The sequence below is a fragment of the Tupaia chinensis genome, unplaced genomic scaffold (genome assembly GCF_000334495.1).
Source record: "Tupaia chinensis unplaced genomic scaffold, TupChi_1.0 Scaffold000113_1, whole genome shotgun sequence".
In the NCBI taxonomy this organism is placed as follows: Eukaryota; Metazoa; Chordata; class Mammalia; order Scandentia; family Tupaiidae; genus Tupaia; species Tupaia belangeri.
The window spans coordinates 359,423-374,439 of NW_006159577.1; the positions used below are offsets into that span (position 1 = coordinate 359,423).

Genomic DNA, 15,017 nt, shown 5'->3' on the forward strand with positions numbered 1-15,017 from the left:
CCCCGATGTGTAGTGTGTGGCTAATGGCTCTCATAATGAGAGATTTATGACTTGGGGCTTTCACACACCGCACCAACCTCATTTGTCCAGCTCATGGCAGGGCCTGTAATCATCTCTGCAGGCTCCAGCTCCAGGCTCCAGACATACCGCTTTGGTCAATTCAGCTGAACAGATGAGAAACAAGAAGCCCCACAGTCCCACAATCCCACAAACGAGAGTCATGTTGCTCCTTATGAAGGAGAGGAAATGCATCCTGACATCTTAGGAAATATTTTTGTGTCTTGTTTACATAATGAAGCCTGAGCTGACAGGTTCTTTTGGTTTCTCTGAAGTGTGTGACTTTGTAGCTGGCATGGATGTGACTCTAGGTCCTCTTTTTCTTCCTTATGTGTCAGTTTTTCTCCAGCCCTGGTCTAAAAGTAAGTAATCTACACTTGCTCATCCTCCAGAAGGTTGCCTGGCTAATGAGTCTGGTAATTGGGAACCTGTTGCAAACTGGATCCCACTTAAGTTGGAGCTGGGGGTGGTGTTTTTTGCTTTTGTTTTTGTTTGGTTTGGTTTTCTCCCCTGTCCACCATTGTGCACAGCATGATTCCAATTTTCTGTCACCCACCTGCAAAGGCATAAATGATTATCTCTGAAATCAAACCACTTCATGATTTTTTCAAATCTAATAATAAGAATTCTTGTTCGGCGAGATTATTGAAGACAGTGCATAATGGTACAAATGATACTGTTTACCACTTAAGGAAAGAAGTCAGCTAAAGTGGAAACTTCTGCCCTCACACAGATTCCATCCCATGTTCCCAACACCTCACAGCCCAGCCACGGAAGGGAGAGATCCCATGGCAGAGCTAGACCGTGTGCGGGAGGCCTTGTATGCTTATGCATGCTCCTCCTGTCACATGTTTATGCACACTCTTCCTGTTACGGATGGGGAAGCTGAGTGCCAGAGTCAAAGTCACAGCCGAGTGGCCAGGTGGCATCTGGCACCCAGTATCCTTGCTGCTTGTACAGATCCCTCCTGGCTTATCAGACCATGTCCTGTTAAGACCAAAAAGATGGAAGCAATCTTCTCATCTTTCAATTTTTCCTTTCCTACTTGCTTCCCAAATTTCTGCACTCTGCTTAGGTGAAGCTACATATTCCCTGGGAATTCCAACAGGACAGTTGTCTCCCTGCCCACCACCATGACCAGGCTTTGGTTTTCTCTGACCTGAGCGGCCTTCTAGCTCTAAGGAGACTGTTTGGAGAGAGGTGTGTGTTTTCTGTCTTTTACGTTGAAGTTTGTAGTGCAGGTGTGTTTGAGTTATATGGCAGAGACCACCTGTGTTTAACTGCTTACATCTGTCAGGTTCTTAAAAAAAGACCTCTGTTTCTATCTCCCTGTGCCCCCAGCCATGTGATTACAAAGGAAGGAAAGAATACTTTTTAAAAAGCTATTTTTCAGATTACTACTACAAGTATCTAGCCATGTATCTCTTTCTACTCACATATCTCTCATAAAAAAATTAGTTTATGCTAAGAAAATATCACATAATAAAATCAAGACAAAACTGCAGAACGAAAGACAAAAGAGGGCCTGTAAGAAAGAATTGAAAGTAAGCACTTACACACATTTGAACACCCATGTTATTCATGATAGCTGGAAGGTGGGAGCAACCCAAGTGTTGATCCACAATAAATGGATAAATAGTATGTACATTAATTGGAAAAAATCATTCAGCCTTAAAAAAGAAGAGACTTCTGACCCATGCACAACATGGGTAAACCCAAAAGACATTATGCTAAGTGAAACAAACCAGTCACAAAAGAACAAATATGTTAAACGAGATCTCTAGATTAATTTGTAGAGATCGATAGTAAAATGGTGGTCTTCAGGGACTGGATGATGGGGTTGGAATGGGGCATTAATGTTTAATGGGTACAAAGTTTCTGTTTTACAAGATGAGAAGTTCTGATGATGGTTCCACAATAGTGTGAATGTACTTAAAACCATTGCACTGCATACTTAGAAATGACTAAGGTGATAAACTTTTTGTCATGTGTATTTTACTACAGTTAAACAGGACAATCCACAAGATGAAATTATCAGATATACATTGCATGAATAATACTTTAGGTATCTCATTTGCCCATAAGATTATGAGTTCCTCAAAGATGAGAACTCTTAGGCTTTATTCCTCTTTGTTACTCTTGCACCTAACTGAGGAACGCACATGTGTTATATGCTCAATTCTTGCTTCGTGTGATAGCAACAATACGTTGATACATGTAGCAGCATGAATAAATTGGTGCTGTTACATGTGAACATGAGCAAGGCACCATGGGCAGTTTACAAAGTGCCCTCATGTGAGTTGTCATATTTGATTACTCTCATGGTCTTTGAGGCCTGTGGCCCTACCCTATTCTTTAGAAGAGACACATTCCAGCCATATGAAAAGGCAGTGCCTGGATGCCCTCTGTGGATACCCAGGACTAGCTTTCAAATTCCAGGGGTCTCGGAGTCAGTTAATGCCTAAGTGACTATGGCGTTAAGTGGACAGGCTTTTAGAATATCCTTATTATATGCCATGTTTTTCTGAGAGATGAAAATTATATGTAGAACAATGAATAATAGCAGATGTCATAGTCTTGAAGGCCCATTAGCCCCTGAAAACCTTTATTTATCTCATTTAATAATCCCCAGGCTGACAAAGCATATGTCAGTCTAACTCTTACAGAGAAGCAGAGTCCTGGAGTTTAAGTGGCTTGTCTAAGGTGAGAGCATCAGAATGTGGTTGTGTCAAGTGTCTCCTGGGGCAGACACCAATACTCGGTCTGCTCTGTGTCTATCTTTTATGTAGGTACCATAACAATTAACATTGCCTTAGGCTTACTGGAAGAATGACCCTTGGCAAGTTACTTAAATAAAGCTCACCTTCTTCTGGAAAATGAAGGCAATCATAATGCCTTCCTCAGAAGGCCATAAAGTGTTAAAGTGCTTAGCTACACAGTAAGCTTGAATCACTTCCAGCAATTACGATAAGATGGTGACATTAACCAAACAGGAAATACCATTGGGATTGTCCAATGGCATTTACATTGGTCTAGTGTTGATGAAACTCCTTAAAAATATACTTTCCATTTATGTAATTACTCATACAATCAATGACTTATCCCAAGGAATAAAATGATTTTCCTTAAAAAAAAAAAAAAGTATATTTCATTTGAAAGGCAATGAGTTTTGCTATTTATCCTGGCTCCTCTTTGTCCTCGACTGTTGGAAGCTCACCGTTCAGTTGCGATTTATCTGTACCAATGCCATCTTTAGCCAGGTGTTCGGATTCAGTGATTTTTTTTCCAGATTCTTTTATCATTGCTTAACCAGTTTTTAACTGTGCTATTAACCATAAGCAACCTCAAATTTTGTTGGCTATACATTTCAAGACAATGTTCATTAGAGTTTAGTGCCAAAGATTTCATTAAATTGTATGAAAACTGATAGTTCTTGTAATAGCTTGCGTTGTAAACAGACTGTCCTATTGCCCAATTTTCTAGATAAAGCAGCTTATAGAAATTGGTAAGAAGTAGATTAGACACATTAACATTGTGATGTTATCTGGATCTATTTTAATATGAAGAAAGTTAAAACACACTAAAATGCTGGTTGGCAAGGGAACCAGCATCATCAAAATAAGTGAAAAATAAAGTAATGAGATGTTAGAGAGAAAGAAGAAGAATGTGTATCTGACTGTAGGCAGTGGGTAAAAGAGTTCTTTGTCTGATATCTAACAGTGCTTTACAGTGAACTTCTAATAATGCTCATGCAAACTTGCTATACATACTGAAGAAGCCTCAAAAATACACATCAAAGTGGTGATTGCTGTTTCTGCTAACAAGGAATGGCACCAAGTTGAACTTGCATGATTCCTCCCCTGGTTGCCTTGTAAACATTCCGGTGACTTCACACCTATAGCACTTTGAGATTCCTTGGCCTAGGGCAGAATGTTGGGAGCCAGAATCATTCTGAGAGTAGTTACAGATATAAATTGTGGCTGTCTTTTCTTTCGTTTAGCCAAACACATCCTTGTCATTAAAAGACCTTTGAAACTAAGTAAAATGACTTTGAAACGTCAGTGGAATATGATCAAGCTGTCTGAGGAAGGTATGTTTTGATTTTTTTCCCCACAGGTATAACCCTTTCAAAATATAAAACAGTGTGTTCACTCAGCCCATACTCGATGAGTATCTTTAGTTGGCAGGTACTGTGCTAGGCACCAGGGAAAGGGATGAATCAGAGTTCCCAAAAGTCCTTGGTAGATTTGGGGAAACAGATTCTGGCATGGATAATTACAGAACAATATTAAAAGGATGTACAGTAATGCCTATCAGGGCTACTGTTGTGGGGTTGAAGTGTGTTCCTCAAAAAGACACGGTCAAGGTCTAGACTGTAATACCTATGAATGTGGCTTTATTTGGTAGATGTAACCAAGGTTAGGTGAGATCGTACTGGATTAGGTTGGGCCTTAAAGGCAGTGACTGGTGTCTTTATAAGAGAGATTTGGAGATATAGAAAATGGCCATGCGAAGAGGGAGGCAGAGATCAGAGTGAGGCAGTCCCAAGCTGAAGAAGGTAGGGATTGCCAGCAGCCTTGGAAGCTGGAAGGGGAAGCATGGATACTTCCCTGGCGTCTTCAGGAGGAATGTGACCCTGCTGATGCTTTGATTTCAGGCTTCTAGCCTCCAGAGCAGTGAGAGAATAAATACCTGTTGTTTCTAAGTCACTCAGCTTGTGGTAATTTGTTATGGCAACTCTGGGAAACAGATACAGTCAGCAAGATAGCCTGGGACCATGTGAAGCAGGGACAGATTGAGAAGCCCTTCTAAGAGGAGGTGATCTTGAACTGCATTAGGTTTAGGAGTTATATGTTAGCCCAGGGGAAAACGAGGAAGGCAGGCCTCATGATCACAGCCACAGAGTCATTCAAGGCAGCCACATCTGGGACATGGAAGTGGGCTGGTTTTCCAGGTTCTTGTCGTAAGCTCCTTGAAGGCCCAGGATTTCCTATAGACATTCTCCATTCTGTATATTTCCCATGCCCTGTTCCAAGGCAGAAATGTGTTCCTTGTGTTAGAGGTTTTAATAGACTGTGTCACTGCCACAAGATCACAAACTGGTGACGTTGAGTGGATTTGGCAGAACTTGCACAAGAGACTTAGTAGGGGGAAGGGGGCTCATCATCTCGATTGTGACCTTGCTGAGAGCATGCAGCATAGCGAGACTGAACTGATGTGATTGAGCAGCGCCTTTTCACAAGATAGAATGGGTCTCAGCTTTCAGTTGGACATTGGAGGTGAGGGAAAGGAAAGGGCATGGAAGAGAGAGTCCCTCTATTTCTATTTTGAGTGATGGGAGGATGACGGCTAGTTGCCAAGTTGATGGACATAGATAAGTGAAGAAGACGAGAGGGTTTATGAGGGGTTGGCTGGTTCTCTTTTGGAAAAACTGTTTGAGGGGATTTAGAGGCAGTCGGCTGTAAAGGCTGGTGCTTGGAGAAGATATCTGAGCCCTTCCTTGGCCAGATTGATCAATACAGGTTTGGTAAAAGAGCATAGAAGAACAGCAGGCCAAGGAGAGAACTCACTAAAGAAAGTGTAAGGCACAGTACCCAATACATGGATAGATAGTAAGAGGCCCACATTGTTCCAGAAGCCAAAGAATTTCCAGAGACGTTCGTAGTCAATAGGGTCAAGCCTTACAGAGGTCATTAATTGAATTTATATATGAAAAGTTATGTGCTCTGAGAAATATGTTTTAGGATATAAAGAAGAGGTACTGTTAAAAGTATGGTGAAAATTCAGAGGAAATATTGATTACTGTATGACTAAAAATGAAGAAAGGAATTTAGGGAACCAGCAGTTAGCGTAATGGCTATGTTGCTGGACTCCCACATAGTCGACCGCGGTTCACGTCCCGGACCCAGTGGCTTAAAACTCACGCCAGGCGCATGTGCGTGCGTGCCCAAGATCCTGAGAGGAGAATAGAGAAGGGATTGTGGCATGGCCATCCCCCCTGGAGGGTGATTTCTCACTTTCTGTCTCTATGTCTCTCTCTGTCTGGCGAGCGCACGTGCCCTATTGCGAAAACCTCTAAAAAAAAAAAATAGTAAATAAATAAAGAAAGGAATCTAAAATCCAAGAAATAGGAATCTGAGTACATGTTTCTGCCTCATGTGAGTAATACAGGTATGAACTGAAGTAAGCTTAACCAAACTAACCATGGGGCCAGGCGTTCATCATTTCCACATCACTTTGATGGATTGATTCATTAGGCAATACACGATGCTGCTTGTCTGCTATCTTTTGTAGACACGACTCAAGCAGTATTGGGAGATGGGGGAATTTACAATTCTTGAGTCAAATCCTAATCTTCACCCAATATTGTCCTTGCTAGTCTCCAAATATGCTAGATTTTCCTGCTTTCATACTTTACCATAAGTCATTTATACCTTTGCTTTTAATCTCTGCTTGAGCTGCGCTGCTTCTCCCTACCACCTTACATTTTTCTCTGAATTCATTATATCTGACAAGGCTGTATCAAGTGTTCTCTCCCTGTCCATAATTTCTGGTGCCACTGGCTGGAAGGGCGCTCTCTCTCTGGCTGACATAGGCCACAGATAGCAAAGCCATGACTTTTACTTAGAGTCCCTGGATGGAGAGAGTATCTCTCTCACTTTTGTCCCTTTCTTTTTAATTGGCTGAGGTCTTGTGTACTCACCAGAGAGACAGAGCATGGGAAAGGGAGAAAGCACTCACCCAGAGGAGCACGGTCACACTACAGTCCTTTCTCCTCTCTTGAGTTGGGATTGGAGCATATTTACACATGTGCCTAGTTTCTCATTTTGTAGGTGTGCAGGTCAGTAGCTAGGATTCCAAATGGGCACTGAAGAGGCTTCTTAATGATGCTGTTGCTGCTGGTCTGCAGATCACATTTTGGGAGCTTCTGCTATGAAACAGCAGTGCAAGGTATAGGACCTTGTCTCAGATTGAGTTACTAAAGGGCATGGTGTGAGGCAGGGATTGAGGGCATGTGGGATTCAGAGCGATCTTTAGAAAAATATCTTAAAAAACTGAGGGAGACCTGATAAGGGCGAGGAAAGTGCCAAGCAAGGGTGTTTTCCCAAGTGAAGTCTGGCCTTTGGTTTATGTTCTGAGGTAGGAATGGAATTGTCTGGCCTTTTGTATTCTCAAGAGTCACCACTGACTGTGATCCAAGGTAGAGGGCCATTCTCATAGAAGAGTGAAACTTTGAGTTCCTTGACAGCTACTCTCTCAGTAGGGGATAGGGCAGCCCCCCAGTAAAGGGGAACTAGACAGGGCACAAGGAACACTAATCCCATATGCTAGTTTTATAATGTTAAAACTGGAATAAAAAATGTTAATAAATTATATAAGGCCACATAACTATAATTTGAACCTGGGCTGCTAGAATACAGAAACAAAGCCCCATATTCTCTATTTTGTTCCACTGATCTCTGTGTCTGTTATTGTGCAGTACCATGCTGTTTTGATTATGATAGATTTGAAATATATTTTGAGGTCAGGTAGTGAGATGCCTCTTACTTTGTTCTTTTTGCACAATATCGCCTTGGTGATATAGGGCCTTTTATGATTCCAGAAAATATTTTTTGTTATGTCTTTGTCTACTTTTGATTTCAAGATGATACAGGTCTCACAGAATGAGTTTGGGAATAAGTTTGTCCATTTGCATCTTTAGAAATAATATGAGGAGAATTGGGATTAGTTCTTTAAAAGTTTTGTAAAAATTTAGAAGTGAAGCCATCAGGACCTGGACTGGTTGCAAAAAGTTTTCCTCATTGGGAGACTATTACTGATCCAATATTTTTCTTGTTACCTGTCTGTTCAGGTTTTCTATTTCTTCCTGATTCAATTTAGATATATTGTAATATGTCTCAAAGGCCATCTGATCTAGGTTTTCTAGTTTGTTGACATTGTTGCTCATTGTATTCTCTCATGATATTTTGTATTTCTGTGATATCTGTTGTAATAATGCCTATTTAGTTAACCCAAATCTGTTCATTTGGTTCCTTTCTTTGTTTTTTTCGTAGTCTAGCTAATGATTTGTCAATTTGGTTTATCCTCTTTAAAAAAAAAGAGAGCTTTTTGTTTCAATAATTTTTGTAGTGTTCTTTTATTCTCAATTTTATTTATTTCTGCTCTAATCTTTATTATTTCTATTTTTCTAGTATTTGTGGGATTTGTTTTAATTTCTTTCCCAGTTCTTTGAGATGTGTCATTAAATTACTTATTTGCCACCTTTCTTTTTTATTTAATTTTTTAAATGAAAAAATAATTGCTATAAATTTCTCTTTTAGAACTTCTTTTGCTGTGTCTCAAAGATTATGGAGAATTGTGTCTTTGTTATCATTGGTCTCAAGAAATTTTAAAAATTTCTCTTGAATTTCTAAAGTACTTTCAAAGTCATTCAGGAATAAATTGTTTAGTTTCCATGTGTTTGTATTTTCTATGTACATGTATTTTTGAAGGGATCTCTTGCTGATTTCAAGTGTAATTCCATTGTCAGAAAAGGTGCTACATATAGTTTCTATATTTTTAACTTATAAAGGCTAGATTCATGCCCTGTTACATGGTCAGTCTTCAAAAATATTCAATGTGGGCTAAAAAAAATACACATTTTGCAGTCTTTGGATAAAATGTTCTTTCAATGTCTGTCAGGTCCATTTGTCTCTTTGATTAGTTTTTGCTTTGATGACATATCCCGTGGTGACAGTGGGGTGTTGAAACCCACAATAATTAGTGTATTGAAGTCTATCTATGTCTTTAGATTTAACAGTTTGTCTTTTCTGTATTTTGGTTCTCCAGTATTGGGTATATAAATACTTATAATTGTTATATCTTCTTGGTGAATCAGTCTCTTTAATGTATTATATATATTAATATGTTTTATAATATATACACTATGTGTGTATATAGTGTGTATATATATATATAGTTGTGTGTGTGTATATATATATACACACACATATATATGTATATATAGTGTCCTCCTTTATCTCCTTTGATAATTTTTATCTTGAAACCTATTTTGATGGATATCAGTATCATAACTACATTTTTTTTTGCATGAAATGACTTTTCCAGCCCTTCACTTTCAGTCTGTGCATGTCTTTATAAATGAGGTATATTTATTGTAAACAGCATATAGAAGATTCTTGTTTTTAAAATCTATTTAGCCAATCTGTTTCTTTTAATTATGAGATTTAATCCTTTGACATACAGCATTATTATCAATATGTGCTGACTTATCCATGCCATTTTATTATTTTCTCAGTTGTTTTGTGTTTTCTTATTTGTTTGCCTCTCTTTTGTTTTTCTGATTGAGTATTACCTGAAGTATTTTTCTTTTTTTATTATATATATATGATCAGTTATTTAATTAGGTTCTTGGCAAAAAAATTAGAACACCAATTTGTGAGGATAAACTCCATTTGTAAGGGCAAACGCAGATTGCAGGTAGCCCTGGAGCTGAGGAACAGCTTTGAATTTTGGTAAAATTTGTGAGTCTACAGCTTTCTGATATGTACTGCTCTGAAATCTTGTATTTCTCATTCTCTGTGTCAAAGATCTCATTTTCCTGGTGTCTGGGCTTCCTCAGTTTCTTTTTCTTGAAGTAAGCATCGATAAGGTGCTTTGGGATTTTTACTTTGCTAATATCAATTTTTTTGGAGGTGGCAATGACAAATTTCTGGTGTGTTCTACGCAGTGGAACTTGATTGAGAACCAGAGGTCTGGTTACAGGTAGAAGCCACTGCTCAGCTGCTTCAGGAAAACCACTCTCTTCCCTCTGTGGCGTCCAGTGAGGATGATCAGAATGGTCCCAGGAGTGATGCTAGCTCGCAGCTTTCTCACATGCTGACTGAAGGTTTTATGTCGTGGCTCAACAGCTTTCAAGGTACATCTTCAGTAGGATAATACCTAGGCATTTTGCGCAGTTTAACCACCCGGGTACCACCATTCTTGTCTCCACCAGCTGGTTTTGTGACAGTCCTAAAAACCTTCTCCTTTTTATTTTTGATCCTGGATTTAGTGGCCGGCTATTTCCTCTCGTACATGGCCTTCCTAGAATACGTGGCAGACCGGGAGTATCTGCTGATGCCCCGGGCTAGGACCAGGTTTTGGCTGCAATGGGGTTTTCCCTCCTTGGGCTTTAAAAAGCCATGGAGTCACCCCTTTTAACCCTGCCACTGGCATCAGCCTTCTTGGCTTCAGGTTTCTTCTCCTTAGTATCCTGCTTCGCAGTTTTTTCACCTGCCATCTTGTATAGTGGGAAAGGGCACCTGAGGTATTTCTTGAAGAGCTGGTGTATTACTGGTAAATTCTTTCAGTTTTTGTTTATCTGGGAATTACTTTATTTCTGTTTCCTATTTGAAGGCTGATCTTGCCAGGTATTATGTTCCTGGCTGAAAGTTATTTTTTCTTTAAGAACTTTAACTATGTCTTCCCATTCTTTTCTTGCCTGTATTGTTCTAGTTGAGAGGTCTGAGGTAGATTGTCCTTTATAAGTAAGTTGTCATTTTCTCTTGCCATGTTTAGAATTTCGTCTTTGACTTTTGCCAGTTTGACTATGATGTAAGAGAATTATATTACCTTCTTTGTATTTTCTGAATTTGGATGTCTGTATGTTTTTCCAGATTTGGGAAGCTTTCAGTTAGTAGAATATTTTATGATAGAGCTTTCCTGTTCCTTTCCCTATCTCTTTGCCTTCTGGAACACCCATTATGTGGATATTTGGCTAATTATTGGTTTTTAAAGTTTTCTGTATGTTGTATTTATTTTGTGTGGTTAATTTTTCATTCTTGTGTGCATGTGTGTGGTGGGTGGGATGAGGGGGGGCTTGGACTGAAATGGAGGTTTTGTTTTCAAGGTCAAGAGATTCTTTATTCTGCATGGTTTAATCTGCTTTTAATACCTGTAGAAAGATTTTTATTTCATGTATTATATTCATCTCCAGGGGTCATGATTGATTCTTTTTTGGGGGTTCTCTTTAGAGTTCATTCTTCAGGTCATAGAATGATTTCATAATTTCCTCAAATCAATTGTCTGTTTTCTCTTGTATCTGATTGAGTTATTTATTTTTTTTTTTTGAGAGATTTTCACTGTAGGGCGCGTGCGCTCGCCAGACAGACAGAGAGAGACATAGAGACAGAAAGCGAGAAATCACCCCCCAGGGGGGATGGTCACGCCGCAATCCCTTCTCCTCCATTCTCCTCTCGGGATCTTGGGCACGCACGCACACGCGCCCGGCGTGAGTTTTAAGCCACCGGGTCCAGGACACGAACCGCGGTCGACTACATGGGAGTCCAGCGACATAGCCATTACGCTAACTGCTGGTTCCCTCTCCATGAGTTTTGTTAAGAATTCCTTTACCAACATTTCTGTGCTTTCCTGTGTTTTAACCATTAGTGGTGAAGTTATTATGTTCTTTTGGGGAGAGATATATTTTTGTCTTTTCGTATTTTGTGTGTGTGTGTCTATATTGCTTTTTTAAGGCATAAGGTAGAGAACTCATTTTTCCTAATTTTTGGAGTAGATTCTGTAATGCCATGGGGGAAGAACAGCCCTGGGTCCCAAATGTTGCCCAAAAGGGACCAGAAGCCAACCACATTTTTCAGATAAGGACAGGGATTACATAACCTGTGCTTGAGACCTGAAGGTGGAGTGGCTCCTTAGACCCACAAGGAAACCTGAAAAGGTGGCCCAGGAGGCCATGGAGTCAGCCTTTCTATGAGACCCATGGCACGGGTCCTGAATGGCCTGCAAGTAACACCTGAGAGTGGTGCTTTTCTCAAGGCCTGACTATGGCCATAGTGGCTACAATTAGAAGAATAGAAGACAGGTCATCCCTTAGACCTTGAATATGGTCCTGGAAAAGTATTCCATGAGGGTCCAAGGGCCAGCTGTGCTTTTCAGATCCAAGCCAAACTTAAATACCCTTCCTCTACTTTTCTGGAACAGGTGTCTCTCCAGACCTGAATGCAGCCCTGACAAGGTTGTCCAAGAAGGGGCAGAGGCATGTTCGTCCATAACATACAAGAAGCAGGCCCTGCCTGGACTATGTGGGAAATCCAGAGGCTGTGCCTGGTAGTGGGTCTGGGAAGGTCCTCTTTGATGAGGGACCAGAGGCAAACCTTCCTGTGAGGCCCTCACCAGAGACTGCAACCTATAGATCCTGGGGATCAGGAAGCCTGCTCAGAGTTTCAGACTCTCACTAGAACTTAGATGACTATATCATGCACTCCAGGGCCAGGAGATGGTCCGTGGTGGTGTCTTGTCTTCCCCACTCTAATCTGGAGAGGGGATCTCTGGTGCCCTCCTCTCAGTCAGCTGTCCCTCTTCTTTCCTTTGCTCACACTTATAGTTCAGGGAGGTCTAGAAGAGCTGTACTGTGGGTGACATCAGTTGAGTCAGGGAGTCAGACTTGAATCTGAAGAGAGGGATAGTGACCAAATTCCTGTCTGTTGGGATGGGAGTGTTCCTTTTGTCCTCTGCTTCACTGGCTGTGGAGTCTTGATTGTAAACAGAGCTCCACCTACTGGTCAGCTTGCAGGACAGTGCAGCATTCTTGCCACTTGGGGTGGGAGTGGGGTGGGAGATCCGATGTTCTAGAAGCTGTATGCTTGCACACTTCCCTAGGATGTGCGTCAGCTCCATGCCAGTTTTGTTGTTCTGTGGGTGGGGAGTACTGCAATCTGTCTTGGGAATCGGGTTCAGAGTTTCCAAGGAGAGTTTCTCTCATTTTATTCTCTGGGGTCAGGGAAGAGGAACTCCTCCAGAGGCTCACCAGCTTCAGGTGAATGACCCCTTTTTACATTTCCCTATAGAAATTATATGCACCAGAGGTTCCTGTTTTCTTTTTCTCACACCTGTCATTCTCCCCTCACTCACATCGGAATATGAGGTATTTATTAACCTTTCTTCCCTGAGACATGCTAGGGTGAGTGTTTCTAGCTGGTCATCTTGGTGCTACCCAACTTTAGTGTTTTTATAGATTCCCACACACTTTTTTGTTGTTAAATTTGTAGACATGTGGCTTATGAACATTGATAAAATTTGCATTTTAAGGAATCTCCCATGTTACAGTAACATCTTTATGTTTATATTTATTATTATTATTATTATTATTGTTGTTGTTGTTGTTATTTTGCTAGAGCATACAGATACTTGCCAGGAAGAAAGCAAAAGCAAAAGTGACAGAGTATTCCCATGAGGGTTTATTATGCTATAATACCTTTCCCTCCATTTCTCTCTTCTGTCAGGATTTTGAGCATGACCTATCTTCTCTAAACATGCCTGGCATATTTTTCAGGCCACCGGTTTTGGGACTCAAACTACACAGTCAACCATGTGGGATCCAGCCACCTTAACCATCAGGCCACTTGCTAGCTGTGTGTTCATTATTTTAAAGGCCCTATATTCTATCCACATATCAACTTAGTCTTCACAACTGATCTGTAGTAGAAAAAAAAATGTTTCCCCAAAGATGTCTGTGTCTTAATCCCTGGAATTCATGAATATGTTATCTTTTTTTTTTTTTTTTTGAGAGGTTTTCGCTATAGGGCGCGTGCGCTCGCCAGACAGACAGAGACAGAGAGACAGAAAGCAAGAAATCACCCCCCAGGGGGGATGGTCACGCGGCAATCCCTTCTCCTCCATTCTCTTCTCGGGATCTTGGGCACGCATGCACACATGCCTGGCGTGAGTTTTAAGTCACCGGGTCCGGGACACGAACTGCGGTCGACTATGTGGGAGTCCAGCGACATAGCCACTACACTAACTGCTGGTTCGGTTCCCATGAATATGTTATCTTACATGACAAAGGATATTTTGCAGATATTATTTAGTTAACCTGGTGATGAGGAGAGCATCCTGAATTAGCCAGGTGGGCCCAATATCATCCAAGGACCTTTATAAAAGAGATGCAGGAGGGTCAGTGTCAGAGAAGATATGATCAAAGTAGAGGTCACGGATGCAGGTAGTAACCAGAGAATGGCATGACCTCTAGAAGCTGGAAAAGGCGATCCTACCACCTCCTTGATCTTAGCTCAATGCAACCTATGTTGCCTTCTGATCTTCAAAATGAAAGACAGTATATGTGTATTAAACCCTACCTTCATGGTCAATTGTTATAGCAGCCATAGAAAACTAATATACAGCTCCTGCTTATCTGGTCATGGTTGTTCTTCCTCCTCCCTGCCAGAGATGAAGGTGCTTCCATATAGCTAGTGTTTATTCCATGTTACGTTCTGAGCATTGTGCTAAAGGCCGGTTAGTTATGTCACTTAATTTTTTTGACTAATCCTATGAAGCGGATACTGTTGTTACCTCCATTTCACAGTAAGAAACTGAGGAATGCCACATGTGTAGCCAGAGCCAGTAGATACGCCCTGGGACTCTGTGGTCTGATTTCAGTAGCATCTTGACCACCGGTGCCACAGTGATAGTGACTACATAGGCCCAGGGTAGGGGTGGATTGATCATTAAAAAGCATAACTGGTACCTGGCCAGTAGGTGGCATGGCAGTTATGGTGGCTGGATCCCACATAGCTGTGCAGGTCAAGTCTCAGATCTGATAGCTTGAAAAACATGCCCAGCACCTGTGCATGTATGCCCAAATCCCAAGGAGAATGAAGGAGAAGGGATTTCAGTATAGTCATCCCCCCCAGAGGGGGCAGATTTCTGATTTCATTGGTCTGTCTGTCTCTGTCTTACTGCTGTCTTTCTCCAAAAAGTGTACTTGCCCTATAACAAAACTTAAATGGTACCAGTTATTTATTGATTTATTTTTGGAGGTTGTTTTTTTTTTTTGTTTGTTTGTTTGTTTGTTTGTTTTTTTTTGCTATAGAATGTATGTGCTTGCCAGAAATACAGAGACAGAGAGACAGAAAATGAAAAATCACCCCCCAGGGGGGATGACCACACCACAATCCCTTCTC

The 15,017-nt window shown here is 40.9% G+C and overlaps 1 protein-coding gene across 4 annotated transcripts in view; it reads left to right on the top strand.

The window, feature by feature from the left end:
* The first annotated feature begins 3,972 nt into the window (after positions 1-3,972).
* Positions 3,973-15,017, top strand: part of CUNH10orf90 (chromosome unknown C10orf90 homolog) — a 115,861-nt gene continuing 104,816 nt past the window's right edge. For all 4 annotated transcript variants that reach the window (XM_027770090.1, XM_006143892.1, XM_027770091.1 and 1 more), the window contains exon 1: positions 3,973-4,147. In XM_027770090.1, the coding sequence (XP_027625891.1) occupies positions 3,988-4,147 (160 nt within the window). In that variant the 5' untranslated portion in view covers positions 3,973-3,987. The remainder of the gene's footprint in view (positions 4,148-15,017) is intronic.